Below are 16,306 nucleotides of genomic sequence, written 5' to 3'. Positions count from 1 at the left end.
TTAAAGTTTATGATCCAAAAGGAGGCAAGATCCTCTCACTCTGTAATTGATGTGTGAAATCTCTGAGAAACCCCGATTGACCAGCTTGGGTCACATGCACACAGGGAGGCAAGACAGGAAGGAGCAGGGCACGTGACTGACATTCCTACCAAGACCACACAGAAGAGCCAACACTCCCTCCAGGACAGGCACGGGATCATTACCAGGAAGGCAGAACCCACGGCTGCACACCACCCTCTGCAGGCTGCTTTGTCCTCCAGCGCCAGCACAGGGCCTGGTACATATTAGCTGCTCAATGAATGTTTGTTGCATGAATAATGAATAAGCACCTGGCTGATCATTATTTGGTGAAACAGGGTCACCCAGGAGTCTCGAATTGTTTGATGCTATCTCTTGAAATTTTGCCACAGGCATTTGCAAGGACCTTAACAAAGACCTTCGGCAGCAGTTGGCAACGTCAGATGGGCATGCTCATGTCCAAGACCCTGTCCTTTCCGAGGTCACAGAGCTGGACGTTCTTAAGGCTGAGTGGACCACTCCCGGGGGATGAGCTGGCCTAGAAATCACCCATTTACCTCCTTCTGTGGCTGCATTTGAAAACACATTTGGGGAACTTTTTTTCCTTCAGTTTTTCTGACATTTTATTGATGACTTCTGATGAGATGTTTGAAGGTTTTTTGCTTTTTTTTTTTCCTTTTTTTGGAAAACCTAACAAATTCTTTGGCTGCAGAAATTTTTCTTTGGAGAAATGGAGGACTGGGTTAATTATACCTGTGAGTAAAGCCTGCCAGCAATTCTGTTTTTCCAGCCCAAGGTTTACAGAAGCCTACACAAATAAATCACCACTCCATCTCATTTACTTTCCAGATGCAGTTACCTGGAATAAATTTTTACATGAAAAGAGGCAGGAAGCACCAGGAGAGAGGAAAGCGAAAATAAATATTTCAGAATACATTACATTTTTTAAGTTAAAAAATAGCCCTAATTATAGGCAGAATGTGGTCAAATAGAATGTTGTTTTCCTAATGACCTTCCTAGGTCCCCAGTGTGCTAGGCTGAATATTATAAATAAAAATATTGTAAGTAAACTTTCTAGCAACCAAGTTCCCAGGTGGGATGGTTGTTCTCAATCTGAAAGTATAATTCTAGGGGAAAGGAAAATGTCAGTACCTGTGAGGTAGAAACATCCATTTTAGGAATCTATTTATAAGTGTATCATGTAACCAAACTCTTATCTCTGTGAGGTTTTCCAAGTGACAGAGATGGTCTTGAAAGTCACCCTTCTCCTTCCTGCCTGCCCGCACCTTCCCAAAGAATTATTTCACCACTTGTTTCCTCTATGCCTTTTTTCCCGTTTTTTAAAAGTGAAGTATAGTCAGTTACAATGGGTCAATTTCTGGTGTACCGCACAATGTCCCAGTCATGCATATATATATACACACACATGCACATATATTCATTTTCATTTTCTTTTTAATTAAAGGTTTTTACCAGATACTGAATATAGTTCCCTGTGCTATATAGAAGAAATTTGTTTTTTATCTATTTTTATATATAGTGGTTAACCTTTGTAAATCTTAAACTCCCAAATTTATCCCTTCCCACTCTCTTTGCACTGGTAACCATCAGGTTGTTTACTGTGTCTGCAAGTCTGTTTCTGTTTTGTGGACGAGTTCATTAGTGTCCTCCACTATGCTTTTTAACGGGCTCAGCCTTACATCCAGACGCACACCTAGTAAACTTCCCATCTGGCTTCCACCCAGGATGAAATCATTCTGCTGCTGGGGAAAGAGGTCAGCCGTCTCTCGGATTTTGAACTTGAATCCAAGTACAAAGACGCCGTGATAGCAAACCTGCAGAACGAAGTGGCCAACCTGAGTCAGAAGCTGTCGGAAACAGCCACCTCCAGGCAGAGCGAGAGGGTGATCCCACCAAAGTTCCAGGTTCTGGATGAAGACGACGATGCCAAACAGAGAGAGATCCAGAGCTTGAAAAGCCAGGTAGGGCACGGGGACAAGGGGGTCGTGGCCTGGGAGTCACGACACAGGGTGACAGCTCTCAGGTAGAGCCTGGGGGCACCGAGTGGAGCCGCAAGATGGTTAGAAACGGGTGGTCAGCGGAGCACGGTGGAGCAGAAGACAGATCCAGGGAGTAGCGACTTAGTAGGTTCCCAGCCTTGTAAGAACAATATTAACTTTTATTAGGCACCTACCATGTGCGGGCACGGGTGCAGGTGCTTTAGATGCATTAGCTTTTTTACACTTCCAGTCCTCTGACACACACCTTTCTACCGATGAGGAGATGGAGACAGGCTCAGAGACGTCCAGACGCAAGTTAGACGTGGCGGCGCAATTTGAGCTCAGCTCTGCCACCTTGCAAATCTCGTGCTCTCACACCCACTTTGTATTTCCACTCAACTGTCACTTCAGGGACCACCTCTCATGCCCACTCGGCCCCAGCCAGCGAGGGTTGGGGAAGGGGAGGACCAGCCAGAAAGAGCTGGAGATGGAGGGAGAGACTGTAGCACCCACAGTGTTCCAAACACTGATGCCTTTACCAAACCCTGAAGGCAGCTGCTGGTCCATGTATGGGGAATTTCACCCAAACAAAAATTCTCCACCTGGAATTTCTGGATTTACCAATCAAGTTCCTTTCTCTTGAAACGAGATACGCCCCTGCCAAAAAAATTTTTTTGAAGAACTGCTTTTAAATTGGCCATTGATCTTGTACATAAATTATATCTCAACCAAGTTGTTAAAAAAGAAATTGGCCACTGATAAATTTTGGCCTTAGTGCCTAATTCTGCTTAAAACCGTAGTCACGCTTGAAGCCTCTGCCCTCTGGTTCTCGGTTGACTGCCTTTCTCTCCTGTAACTGACTCTGGGGTCAGAGTCTTAGTCCTAGAAATGGTGCCTCAGAAAGGTCACAGGTTGTGGGTGGTGAACAAGAGAATCTTCCAGGAGGTTGTGAGCTCCATGACATCAAAGACTCCAGAACGCTGATAGGACCATGTCTGTTTATTCATTTATTCATCCACCCATCCATCCATCCATTTATTCAAATAAGTATTTTTTGAGTGCCTACCCTGTGTCACGCCCTCTTCCAGGCTCTGGGAATTCAGCAGAGAACAAAGCAGACATGATTCTTCCTCCAGTTACATTCTAATAGGGACAGAATAAACAAGTAAACAAATATATACTCTAATATTGAAATGAACTAATGACTCTCCTTCGAATCTGTTTTTGAAAAGGCAGTGAAGGTAGCAGGTTCTTATAGGAGCTACTGTCGCAAACAGCTGCCTTGACATGTAGCTGACTTACCAGTGAGCATCTTTTTCTTGATCTGAACTCAGTTTTGCCACTGGATGGAGAACTAACCCTTTTCAGTTATTCTCCCATTTCAGAGTCTTCCTGAGCAAAGACACGAACCAGGGTGACTCATTCCCACGTATCTTTTTTTTTAATGGAAATACATTAGACATGTATCACTGTATAACTCCCACGTATAGTTGAGTGTCAGCAGGTCACAATTTGAGTATTATTTGAAGTGGCTGGTGATATCCAGGGGGAACAATGTGGTTTTTTTACAAAGAAATAATCACACTGATTCATCATCCTGTTGCCCACCCCAAGCCCCCACCGGATCTTCGCTTATAACTGAAGTAGACAGTTTTATAACAAGGCACATCTGAACCAGAGGCTGTGTTGGTTTGAACTCAAATCGAGTTTCATCCACTCACACTTTAGTTGCTGATACATTCTGTCTGCAGAACATCCCACCAGAAGCAGAGGCCCCAGTGACAGGTTGATTTATTGTTCTGATTACTTGATATGTTCTCCCTGGTCCCTGAAAGCATGTACATAATGATTTTTTTCTCAGAGATCTTCGATCTGTCACAATATAAGTAGAAAATTCTTACCTCTATGCACTCCTGTAGGCAGGCCTGTACTAATTAGAAGCCAAATTATTACCCCGACACAATCACTCCTCCAGCACTATTAACTTTCTTATGATTCAATACCCATTTTATTACACAGCATAACAGACATTAAACATCTTGGGACTTATGGCAATTGCAGACAGTGTGGATATTTATTTTGGTAGTGAAAGTAATGAAGAGGTTTGGAGACGCTTCAGAGCCTTCCAGCAGTCTGAAATCCTAAAACTCTGACACTTAGATTGAAATATTTTAAATCTGTCAGAAGCACTGGGGCCTTTACAGGGGCAGGGGTGTGTTTTCCCATCCCTTCTTGAATTTTGTCTCTGTATGTTCTGCCCCTGGTATCATGCAAATAAAGTATTAAGCTAAGAAGAGCGAGAAATATTTTTTAAAAATTGTTCCAAGTACCTTTTATGGGAAAGTTGTATTTCCCCCACAGAGAACAGTAAGCAGTAAAAGGATTTTTTTTTTTCTGCTCAGAGTTTCCAAGGCACAAACATGCAGAAAAACAGCCTTGGGGAGGGTGAGGGGCAGAGGGGTCTGTGTCCCCCCGCCCACCTTCTTGCATAGACCCTCCCCCCACCATAACGGCTCAGATGCCCAATGGAAAAAGTAACTGTGACTGCCCGAAATGTCACAGAATCTGAACCGAGACGGTGCCTAAAAGGAGTCAGAAAACTTGTGAAACTTTGAGGCTTCTGTTAATTCTACCAGAGTACTAATGACAAGATTGTCAGGGACAGAGACCAAGAACAAAGGCCGTGAGCACCATCTGGTGGTGAGACCCACTGTTCTGCTTTTTTTTTTTAAGTGGCTCTTTCTTTTTTCTTTCTTCTTTTCTTCATTTCTTCCTTCCTTTCTCTCTCTCTCTCCCTCCCTCCCTCCCTTCCTTTCTTTCTATTTATTTATTCATTACGGAGTTCCTGGGGATTCACCCTAGGACCTCGTGTATGCTAAGCATTCACTCTACCACTGAGCTCTACCCTCCCTGCAATCTTTTTTTATGTGATGCCTGCAACCTGGTCTGATGGTGAACAGAGATTCCTGTCTTTCCTCTTAATAACAACTGACGTTTAAGTGAACCTAGGCAAGGCTTTACAAACGCACACAAAAAGATAACCGATCTACCTTCCCAGAGACCAGCGGGGGAAGCTGAAGCTAGAACACCCTGTGGAAGGCGGCAGGAGGACAGGCATCCTCTGCGCCATGTGCCAGGCAGGCTCAGACCGCCTGTGATCGCCCTAACTTACTAAAATACTTCTAACAACCCTGCCCGATTGGGACTGGCATCACCCCACGGACAGACCTGGGAAAAGGAAACCGAATGTGGTGTCCTCCCTGTGTTCTCACGGCCTGTGAGTGGCACGGACAGGATTTGAGGGCCCAGTCCAGCTCCCAGGTTCCTGCTATGCTTTATAGCCTCCAATTAAAAAAAAAATTAATGGGGCCCCATCTTGCCCATCATGCAGAACCTTGACAAGAGGGGAAAGGAGGCCCTATCTGTGTGTCCCACCAGAGGCTGCAGCAGGGACCAGGCTCAGCCTCGGGTTCCAGTGCCACAGGAGCTGCGACCTGAGCTTCTCCCCTAGCAGCCTGAGAACCAAGGCCAATAGGAAAGCACGGCCAGCACAGCAGCAAAACCGAAGGAAGGCTGTGCCGGGAAGCACTGGGGCTTGGAAGAGTTAGCAAGGGACACGCTCCCCCGCTGGTGGCGTCTCTTTGTCCCGAAAGCCCAGCCTCCAGCTTCTCATGCTGGTCCCCAGAGCCATCTGGGGAGGTGGAAGCGGGCACTAAAGCCTGGATTCAACTCACACTCCTCCTCTAACCAGCTGTGTGATGCTGAGCAAAAGACCTTGCCCCTCTTGAGTCTCAACTTGCTCCCTGGCAAAATGGGAACCGTAATGGGACCATTAGCCCTTGGCGATGCTGTGAGGGGTACCGGTGTATGAGCAGGCTTTGTAAACTCTGGAGTGTTCTATGAGGCATAATCTATCTGCTATTAACATTAGAGGGAATTAAGTTTATAACCTGCTCCTGTCTCTTGAACTTTGCCCTGCAACCAGTCAGTGCTGGGTGATCTGGAACCAGCAGCTGGTCCATTTATGGCTGAACATCCACAGGTCGTAGGAAGGCATGTTAAGGGTTCAGTGGCAGCTGGGCCTGGGCCCCTGTGTGGCTCAAAGATAAGGTCCGTGTTTTGATTATGTATGAAATGTTGGTCCCTGAAGGAACCAGGCCCCGTCCTGTCCCTTCCACTAGTTACAACCGAAAAGCTTGGTTTCCCCAAGACCCAACCCAGATCAAGCCGACTCCTTTTGTCCGAACTTGGAGAGGGACCAGGGTGTCCCGCAGCCCCGGCTGGCCGGCCCCCTCTGACTGTGGGCTGCCTCCTCCTGCAGATCAGTGCCCTACAGCAAGGCTACAGCCAGGTGCTGTGCCAGACCCTGTCTGAGAGGAACTCAGAAATCACCTCCCTGAAGAACGAGGGCGAGAGCTTGAGGAGGGACAACGCCGTCACATCAGGTGAGCCCCTTCCGGACTCGGGCCTGAGAGCTGCTGCCCTCCCTTCCTTCTGAGGCCGCAGCAGACATCACCAGTCAACCACCGTGCCTGCGCTCGCTGACCTGGGCGCAGCCCCGGGGATCTCAGCAGCCGATGTCAGTGAGTTGGAGTTTATTGCCCTTTATTGCCATTAGGGCAGGGCCTGGTACATACTGGGGAGAGTGTTATCTCTTGGCTACAACGTGTACCGAGCACCAGCCCCACTAGGGAGAACACAGGACTGACTCCATGTGGCTTGGGCAGTCCCATAGGCCGGCCGGCCGGGAGTACAAACTAGAATGTGGACAGGATGGGGTCACCTCTTGAAGGCACCCGTCATCTCACCCATTTCACTCTAGCGCCCTTGGGCCCTAGTGGAAGCATTTTCTAATTGAGCATCAGAAGTGGTTCCACGATAAAGAACTCGGGTGAGGGGAGGGGCAGCCACTGCACAGCTGCTGCTGGGCCTGGATTCCATCATTCATTCACATCATTCATTCAGCCTATCCGTTGGGCACCTCCCAGGTGTCGGGCCCTGTTCTAGGCTCTGGGGAGAGAGCCCTGAGCAAGACAGTCAGATCCCCACACTCAGAGATTTGGGAGGGGCTGTCAGCTGGGGCAGCCACCACTTCGTCCGAAGCCTTGCCAGGGCTGGAGGACCTCCTTCCAGAATGGCCGCTCATGTGGCTGTTGGCTGGAGGCGTCAGCTCCGCAGCACGCGAGCTTCTCCCTAGAGTTGCTTGAGTGTCCTCACAACACGGCGGCTGGCTTCCCCCAGGGTGCCCGATTCAGGAGAGAGCAAAGAGGAAGCGTCAAGTGTCTTGTATGACCCAGCTTGGGAGGTCACACTCCGTCATTTCCAAAGTGTCATGTTGGTTACATGTCAGCCCGATTCTGGGTGGGAGGGGTTGCACGAAGGTGTGAATTCTAGGAAGCAGGGATCCTTGTGGCCATTTTAGAAGCTGGCTGTCACAAAAAAAAATAGGTGCCACATAACAAAGATGGGTTAGCCCCTTTATATGCCTGGGATGCACCATCTCATTTGACCCTGACAATAACTCTAAGGGGTTGATACAGTGGGAGGTGAAAAAAGTTGTCCAAGACCTCCAAGCTAATAAGCGGTGGAGACAGGCCCAAACTCAGATTAGTGAGAAACCAGCCACTCCTCAGTAGTGTCCAACAGTCCCCTTGGCCACAGGCCCCTCTCCTGGCCTCTGGAGAAGAATTCCTGGTCCCTCCCTGTGCTGGGCCTCTGTTCCCCAGGTCCTTGGTGTGGCCTTTCCTCCTGGCTCTGCCCAGCCCGTGCCCACAAGCAGCCCCCAAAGTCTTCTCCTCTCACTGACACTCACTGACTCCCCCTCATTCTCACCGAAGCCTCAAACCATGTTCCGTGGACTTTGGTCTCGTCCCCATTCTTGCTTGGGGATCCTCGGAGACTCCTCAGCTCCAGGCAGGCACGGGGGCGGCCTGGACTTGGAAGGGCTTGCCAGCAAGTTGGCCAACAGCGGCGGTGAGGCCGGTAATCCTTCCTGCCTCTTTAACCTCCGTGAATCTGTTTTCTCTTTTTTTTTTCAGGGATGGTGTCATCTTTGCAAAAAGACGTGTTGGTAAAGGAAGAGCAAGTTCAACAACTGAAGCAGGAGGTGGATCAACTAAAAAGTGAGAACAAAGAGAAGGAGCACCGGCTCGAAGCCCTCAGCTCCAGAGTGAGTGTCGGGTCGGCACCGTGGGGGGGGGGGGGGCTGCACAAAGCAGGCACGGTGGGGTCACGTGACACCCTGGCCCCTCCTCCCTCACGCGGTGGTGAGATGAGACCAGCGCCCAGGGGCACAGTGGGGATAGTGGCTGAGTGGGCCAACACGTGCTCTGCCCAGCCTGGGAAGACTGAAAGCTGGGGGCCGGCTTCTTTGCAGCTTTTCAAAGCACAGCATGGACGTGGCTCAGAATAAACATAATGTGTGTTCAGATCTAGCCAACACTTTCTGACCCCTATTGTAAGTTAGTCTGCTTAATCCCGGCAACAAACACACCCACTAGCATGTATTACCATTGTAAAGCTTAATACTGAACAGAATAGGGTCTCTCTGGGAGCAAGAGCAACCACTGGTTTTCATAGTTGCCTCCAAAGCAGAATGTTTGAAGGTCCAGATGCAAACACACGGATTCTCATTTTTTCCTTAGACTTCAGTGTGTAGAATTCCTCTATGTTAAAGGAGCCTGGTAGGCAAGTGAAGAGCTTTTTACATGTAAGTCTATTTGCAAATCTTGCCTTGAGAATCCTAGTTCTATAGGATACGATCTCAGTATTTGTATGATTGTATGATTTGTCTATTTCTGTGAGTCAAGGTTAAACCTAAGACTTCCATCTCCGGTGGCAACTGAGAGATTCACAGCGGCTGCCTGCTGGGTTAGCTAGGTCTGCGTGCGTGCAGGGGTTGGGAACAGATCTTGAGATTCCAAGGAAAAGGCAGAATAAGTAACAGCTGGTGCTTAGTACCATCCCCAGTTTGGAGCTGGTGAAAGGCAGAGTGTGAGCTTCGGCGTCTGACAGACCAGGGTTCAATCTCAGAGCTCTCTTTCACTGTAACTTATTTGGCCTCCGTTTCCCCATCTGTGAAATGGGAATGACAAAATCGTTCTCTGAGAAGTGGGAGGCTGGTTTTAATTGTGCTTCTCTGCCTCTGGTCAGCTGCCTGGCCAAGCCCTCTGCCTTCGTTTCTCCCGAGCAGTGCCTTCCTAGGCACCCGTGATCTCTGTTTTATGTGGGAGGGGTGTGTGTGTGTGTGTGTGTGTGTGTGTTGGGGCGGGGGGGGCGGGGGGGGGTTGTAGAGCTGGTGCTAAGTGAAAGGACAATGGAAAGATGGCACCTGCTCAGCTCTTCTACTTCCTGAAGTGCATTTGGATGATTTTTGTCCCTGCTTCCCCTTCTTCGTGGACCTTGGAATGAGGGCCCTTCTCTGGCCGATGCTGGCCGTTAGCACGTGGGCTCCTCACCACCAAGGGTGATGCTCTTGTGAACATTTGGGTTACCTGTCTTTCTTTTAATGATGTCTGTCATGCATGTTAATCTTAGAAAAATAAGTAGATGGTGTTGAAAATAAAATTAAAAAGAGAAGCAAACACTACCTTGAGAAATCAGCGGTAACATTTTCATGTATGTTCTTCCAGTCTTGTTTCAATATATTACTGAGAAATCAATCAATTAACGAATTACTTTACAGCGAATTTACACTATGCAGTTTAAAATTTTTTAAATACTTTTTATTTTCTAGTGCTAATAAATCCATGCTCTTTCCATTGGTCTTAAAAACTACGTGCTCGTCTCCTGAATGTTCACCATGTTATAATGTGGTCTCCTGTTGCTGGACTCTTGGGCTGTCTCTTTTTTTTTTTTTTCCCACTGTTGCTGACAATTCTGTGAAGTACGTCCTTGAATCTATAGATTTGCTGATTTCTCCACTCGTTGTTCTGAGGGTACATTCCTAAAGTGGGAATTTCTGGGTCCAAAGAAGGTACATCCTTACGCTCGTAAAGCCCCTTGCCAAACTGCCCTCGGGAAAGGTGGCTCCGTTTACCCCTCCGCGACGGAGCAGTTGTGTCTTTGAGACGCACTTCTTACCCAAGTACTAAGAGCCACCGGAGCTCACTGGGGATGCCCTGCCCTTGCTGGTCACAGAGAAGAGACACCCCATGTCCTTCACCCTAAGTACCCAGACTCTACAAAGCTGGATGTTCCCTGTGCTACAGATTGCTGGCTTTCTAAGAATAAATTTAAGACAGTTTATTCCTCAGAACTCACAAGAGGGGTGAACTAGGAACTGCTGGGGGATCCCGGGCTCCCATCACACGAACGGTCTTGCCGCTCGGAGTTTGGGGTGTTACTGGATTAAATAGCAGGAAACACTCGGGAGCAAACATGAGGACTTGGGACCCCCAGACAAACCCACGTGGCTTTTCTCCCCAGTGCTCAGTGCTGAAGGAAGAGTTAAAAAAAGAAGATACTCGGAAGGAGCAGCGGGAAACCCAAGAGAAAGAGTTAAAACTCTACAAAAGCGTGAGTTGATCCTCCTCATCGCTGGGTGTCCACAGGAAGGCTAGACTTTGACCTCCAGAGGGGTTTTTTGGGGGGAGGGGGTTTCCTTGGCCCGTTAGCACAAGCCCGGGGGCTTTGTGGGTGCTTATTGTTTGTTAACATAGTCTCGTAACTCTGATTTGCTAGCCTCATGGAGGAGATGGGTGAAAAGACCATGGGGAACTCGTGCTCCCAGGATTCTCTGGGCAGTGGACTCTTGGCCCCTCAGAGAGCTCCCCCTGGGGCTGGGCTGGGATTCGGATGAGGACAGGGATGGGAGGTGGCCAGCTGGCCACCACATGCCTCTAGTAACTCACCGTGGTCCCTACTCCTGGACCAGCGATGCCCAAATGTTTATGTTCCACTGTCACACGTTTTATCACAGCCATGGCCACTGTTATGGACACAAAATTATTCCTTAAGTATTTGTACTTAAATGCATTTGATTTTACACCCATTCATAAAAACAAAATAAAAAGCAAAAGTATCATCTGCCTGGTCTGGAAGATGAAAACAAAAAGGAATGCAGTGAAAAGGTGGCCACTACGTGTAAGTGGTCACGACCGGTGCCAGCCGAATGCTCCTACAGCCCAGGCGCACATGGTCCGTGCGCTGCGAGGGACAGCGCCTCAGGCACCAGGGGACGTGCTCTGCTCTGTCAAGAGCACTGCTCTTCTCTGCCTCAAACAGGGACGAGAAGGAAAGTTTCATCGTTCTCTGCTCCAAACCATGCCCCTTGTCTGTTCCAAACAGTCCTATTTAGATCAAGCTCAAAAAGACACCCTGAGGAAAGAGATGATGGCTATCTTGTTCCATTTCATGCAGGATCCGTGCTGATCTTCAAAAGAAACTCTTCATTTCCTTCACCCAGCACATTCAGCGTGTCAGTTGGAGGGGGAAAAAAGTCTACTTTGCCTTAAAGATGTAGTCTTTTTCCCCCAAGGGAAAGAACTAAGCTAATAGCTGACTAGATTCCTGCCTTAACGAGCCAGATGAAGTGAGTTGTTATGAAGTTGACTCTTCCCTGTGGTTGGAACTCTTTCAGCAAATCCACGACATGGAGAAAGAAATGAGGAAGCTCAGGGAGGAGCTGAAGAGGAGCAGCGCTGAGCAGAGCCTGACCTCTAAGACGCTGCGGGAAAAGAGCAAGGTACGGGCCGAGCACCCCACGCGCGCCACCCCCGTTCACCTCCACCGCGGCCCAGTGCGGTCTGTCCTGGTATTCGCCCCACTTCACAGCTGGGAAACTCGAGGCTCACAGAGGTGAAGGCCGTTACCCACGGTCACTCAGGCAAAGTTGTTGTGACCAGAACCTGAATCCAGGTCTGCCTGACTTCAAAGCTCCCGCGTGTGGCCCCTGCCCTAGACTGCCTTCAAGTCTTAATTGTGAAATTCTCCAGAAAAGAACTGATCCATTCCATCAAGTTTGACATTGATGGTTGTCCAAACTTAAATGAACATTCTTACTGATGGTTTTTTGTTTGGTCTCTGTGTTCGTTGAGAGAGGAATGTTTTTAAAACTCTCCTTGTGATTATAGATTTATGTATTTCTTCTTTTAATACTGACGATTTTTGCTCTCTGTATTTTGAGGTTGTATTACTAGGTGCATATAAACTTAGAATTCTAATACTTCTGGTAGAACAAAACTTTTGATCATCATAAAATGTCCCTTGTCATCTCTAGTAGCATCTTTCCCTTCAAGTCTACTTTGTCATTAATATAGCTCCATCACTGGCTTTCTGTTGGTTAGAGTTTTCATAGCATATCTTTTTCATAATTTCTCTGTCAATTTTTGTTTTAAGTTTTACACATATGTCTTCCAAATAGCGTATCATGTTTATAAAATCCAGTTTGACAATCTTTGCCTTTTAGTCCATTTATATAATGTAATAACTCATATTTGGGGGGTTAAATTTACCTTCTTGCTCAGTGCCAGATGTACCATCTCTGCTATATTTCTTTTTCCCTCCTTTCTTGTCTCCTTTTATTTGATGGTTTTCTGTCATTCCTTTTTCCCTCTCTGTTATTTTGGAAATGTTTCCCTTTTTTTCCCCTCTATTCTTTTAGTAATAGTAAGACAACAGCATTCATCCTCAACTAACCAAAATCCCACATTAATGAAAACTTTCGCTCTCCTACTGTTATCTTAATGGTCACCTTAAAGGCTACCATGTGCGTTCTTAACTTACCAAGATGCAATGTTAGTAAGTCACGATGCTCTTCTCCTTGACAATGCAGTGACTCTAGAACACTTGAACACCACTTACCCACTGTAAGCCACTGTTGTCATTTTCTAAACTACTCTCTGTAGTTAAAGCCCCAAAATATATCATTAGTATTTTTATATAGTCACTATCATGTTCACAAATTACCCTTTCTGTTGCTTGTCTTTTCTGCACCTCTGATCATCCACCTGGGTTCATGTTTCTTGTGCCTTCAGCGTTTTCCTTCACTGTGGCTCTGCTAACGACAGATTCTCAGTTTGGTGCGTGCGTGTCTATCTGCCTAAAAATGTATATTTAACCTTCGTGCTTAAAACACAATCTGACTGTGTATTGAATTCTACAATGGGAATTCTTTTCTTTTGACACGTGAGAGGCAGCGTCCGGTGTGCCACTGCCGTCTCTTGGCTCCTGTTACTTCTGTTTAGAAGTCATCTGTAAGCCTAACCGTTGCACCTTTGTGTGATCTGTCTTTTTCTCTGGCGGCTGTTAAGATTTTCTTTTCCCTTGATTTCCAGCAGTTTTGTTATGACTCATTCAGGTGCAGATTCATTTTTATTTACCTTGTTCAGAGTTCATAGGGGCTTCCTGAATCCCTAGCTTGGGGCTTTGCATGAGTCCTGGCCCTCAGGCTCTGTGCCACATGGGCAGCTGGGAGCTACTGAGGCTTCTGAACAGGGGACTGACGTGATTAGATCTGTGCCTGATCATAATGGTGAAAATGGTAGCTCCAATGTCTCATGCTCTAGGCATTATGCCGAACGTTTCATCTCTTTTCATCCTCACAACAGCACTGTGATCCAGAAATCATCCTCTCCACTCTGCAGGTGAGAGAGTCAAGGCTGCTAGTTACTAGCAAGGTAACGAGCCCAGTCGCACAGTCAGTTTTGTCTGACTCCGGGTTTGTCTGCCTCCAATCCACTGTGGCATAGCCGAGAGCCACGTGCTACTGTTTACACGGAAGTTAATCAAAATTAAATACAATTTGAAATCCAATTCCATGGTTGCACCAGCTACGTTTCAAGTGCTTGACAGCCAGACGTGGCTGGTGGCTGCTGTGTTAGACAACACAGGCCTGGAGCAGCTGCACCATTGCTGAAAGTTCTTTCCGAGTCTTGGGGGTGGGAGTTGGGGCTGTTGATGGAGACGGAGAGCACAGAGAAGGGCAGAGTCCAGAGCTGGACTTTGCTTTTGCAGCATGTGGGAAAGTCTGCTGAAATAGAAGTCAGAACATGTTGAGATCTGGGAGGGTGACACAGGGAGGAATCTAGGGCCCAGAGAGGTAAACGGCTTTTCCAAGGTAACAGCCAGGTAGAGTCTCTTCTGCTGTTCCGCACCACTCAGAAGAAAGCTCTGAAGAGCTTCTCTGGGTCTTTTTTTTACACCTGTGTGATCCGCCTCGTCAGCTCCCTAATAAGCAGCATGTGAAGTCGTTTCAGCACAAAGTCCTTTCACCTATTTATGAGAGTTTGCCTCATTTCCTGGTAGCCACAGAGCCCTGCGCTCAGCAGGTGCTTCCATGAATGGAGCAGCTGCAATGCCTATGATGGCCAGCAGAAGGTAGCATCGAGCACCCCCAGGCTCCCTTCATGTTGACTATTAACCAAGCATGGGGGAGGAAATCCGCAAGCTTCTCCTCTTGAAATGCCTACTTGTACGGGCTGGGATTCTTAGTAGACATTGCTTAGCAAGCCTCCAGAGAGGTTTGCACTGGTGAGCGTGCTAAAAGTGGTGACAACAATTAGTTGTGATAGTAAACTGAATAATAGCATTTACCAAGTACCCGTCCTGGGCCAGTTATTAATGGTATTAGAATGAGGCTGCATGGTGAGCATTCCTGTCCACCTTTAATAGGTTACAATACTTAAGCACTATTGCAAACATGCTGAAAAGCCCCATGATCACTCTCTAAGTCAGCACAAGTACCGTCATCCCCATTTGGCAGATGAGGACACGGAGTCACAGAGCAGTGAAATAACTTTCTCAGGCTCATACCGCTTGTTGGGGACGGAGCTGGGGTTGGAGTCTGTGGTAGGACAAACACAGTTGAGCCCAGGGTGTGGAGCTTAGCCCTGTCCCCCCCCCCCCCCAGGGGACAATGCCCTGTGAGTCCGCCTCCATCCTGTGCCCGCCTGTGACCCCGGCCCCTGCGCTGCAGCTGTCCCTACCCCTCTGGGACTCCCCCACTGCCATTAGCCCCCCCAGAAGAGTTTCCCCAGAGGGCATCACGATCACATTAGCAGCAAGCACTTGCTTTCATCATCCTTTCAGGTTGAAGAGAAGCTTCAGGAGGATTCCAGGAGGAAATTGCTTCAGCTGCAAGAAATGGGGAACAGAGAGAACCTCATTAAAGTCAATTTGGAAAGGGCAGTAGGTCAGGTAGGCGCACTTCAGAGCCCCTCGTCGGCCCACGCTCTCCCTGGATTGCCTTAGCGTGCCAGGCGGCCGGTGGGGATGAATGAGGAGGAAGGTGGCCGGGTTTAATTCACCCATTTATCTCCAGGGTGGAGGCTTTGTGCGGTTTCTGCATCCCAGTGGACATCACTAAAGAGGCTTTTCCTGCTGGGAGGGTCTACCATCTCCCGAGACCCTGACCAAGCAACCAACCCCAGCTCAAGGCCCACCCCGATGAGCCAGCTGTGTGGTCCCTCTCTGGAAGGGTTTGAGCCTCTGGACCCCAGTGGTGTTTCTAGTACTTTCCCCCGTCACATTTTGTTGTCCTGACATTTACCACAATCTTTCTCCCTCTGGTCCCGCAACAGATGCTGCAGTCAGTGTCCACAGGGAAATGCCACTTTCCTTAATAAAGTGAAACCCAGAAGGTCAAAGCTCATGCTGGATGGAGACTCCCTGGGCAGGGTGGGGAGCAGGCTCCGAGCCCACTGGTCCAGGGGTGCCGTTCCCCAGGGCTCTGACCCAAGATGGCCCAGGGGCCCTTCCTCTTACAGTACAAGGCACAGACCTGAGGGCCAGAATATGCAAATGGGACTTCACCAAAGGCTAAGGGATAGCAAATGAGAAGCCAAGATGGGGCTCTGACCCTCCAGACTTCTCCCCAGGGCGTCCTCTTCTGGCTACCGTGGCCAGGGCGTCCCGGAACATTCTAGATGTATGTGTGTTTGTGCTTTTCCTTTCCTGGCAAGGCGAGTCTACCTCGTCACTCGGTGGATTCTCAGAAGGGCCCGTAAACCACCAAAGCAAAGTTAAGAACCACAGCCCTTAAAGGAGCCCTCCATCCCACCGCACCCAGTTCCCAAAGCCCTTCCATGTGGTAGCGTCCAAGCCGGAAGCAGCAGTGTGACTGGGCTTCGTCCCACAAGCTGAATAAAGATGCTGAAACTTGGGCATATTTTAAAGCCCCTTGGACAAATGTCCACCACCGTCACCCCCAGTGTCATTCCCCCTAGAGGGTGTCAACCCTTCGGAAGGCGGAGAGCCCGCCAGTCCCGGCCCCTCCTTGTGCACCTGGGCTACCCCTCCCCTCGCCTGCACGCTGCACCCCAGCACACACCCGATTTGAGGGTATCATC

General features: G+C 48.4%; 1 protein-coding gene across 5 annotated transcripts in view; it reads left to right on the top strand.

Annotated features, from left to right (window-relative positions):
* FHAD1 (forkhead associated phosphopeptide binding domain 1) overlaps positions 1-16,306 on the top strand; it is a 123,551-nt gene that overhangs the window by 50,464 nt on the left and 56,781 nt on the right. For 4 of the 5 annotated variants that reach the window (XM_064494042.1, XM_064494041.1, XM_031464111.2 and 1 more), the window contains exons 6-11: positions 1,764-2,000; positions 6,340-6,463; positions 8,057-8,187; positions 10,446-10,535; positions 11,599-11,703; positions 15,048-15,155. In XM_064494042.1, coding sequence (XP_064350112.1) covers positions 1,764-2,000; positions 6,340-6,463; positions 8,057-8,187; positions 10,446-10,535; positions 11,599-11,703; positions 15,048-15,155 — 795 coding nt within the window. The remainder of the gene's footprint in view (positions 1-1,763; positions 2,001-6,339; positions 6,464-8,056; positions 8,188-10,445; positions 10,536-11,598; positions 11,704-15,047; positions 15,156-16,306) is intronic. The other variant, XM_031464112.2, reaches the window with a different exon arrangement.

This window comes from Camelus dromedarius, chromosome 14, assembly GCF_036321535.1.
Source record: "Camelus dromedarius isolate mCamDro1 chromosome 14, mCamDro1.pat, whole genome shotgun sequence".
In the NCBI taxonomy this organism is placed as follows: Eukaryota; Metazoa; Chordata; class Mammalia; order Artiodactyla; family Camelidae; genus Camelus; species Camelus dromedarius.
Note: the sequence above shows the minus strand (reverse complement) of the source record. Positions and strands in the feature narration are given on the sequence as shown.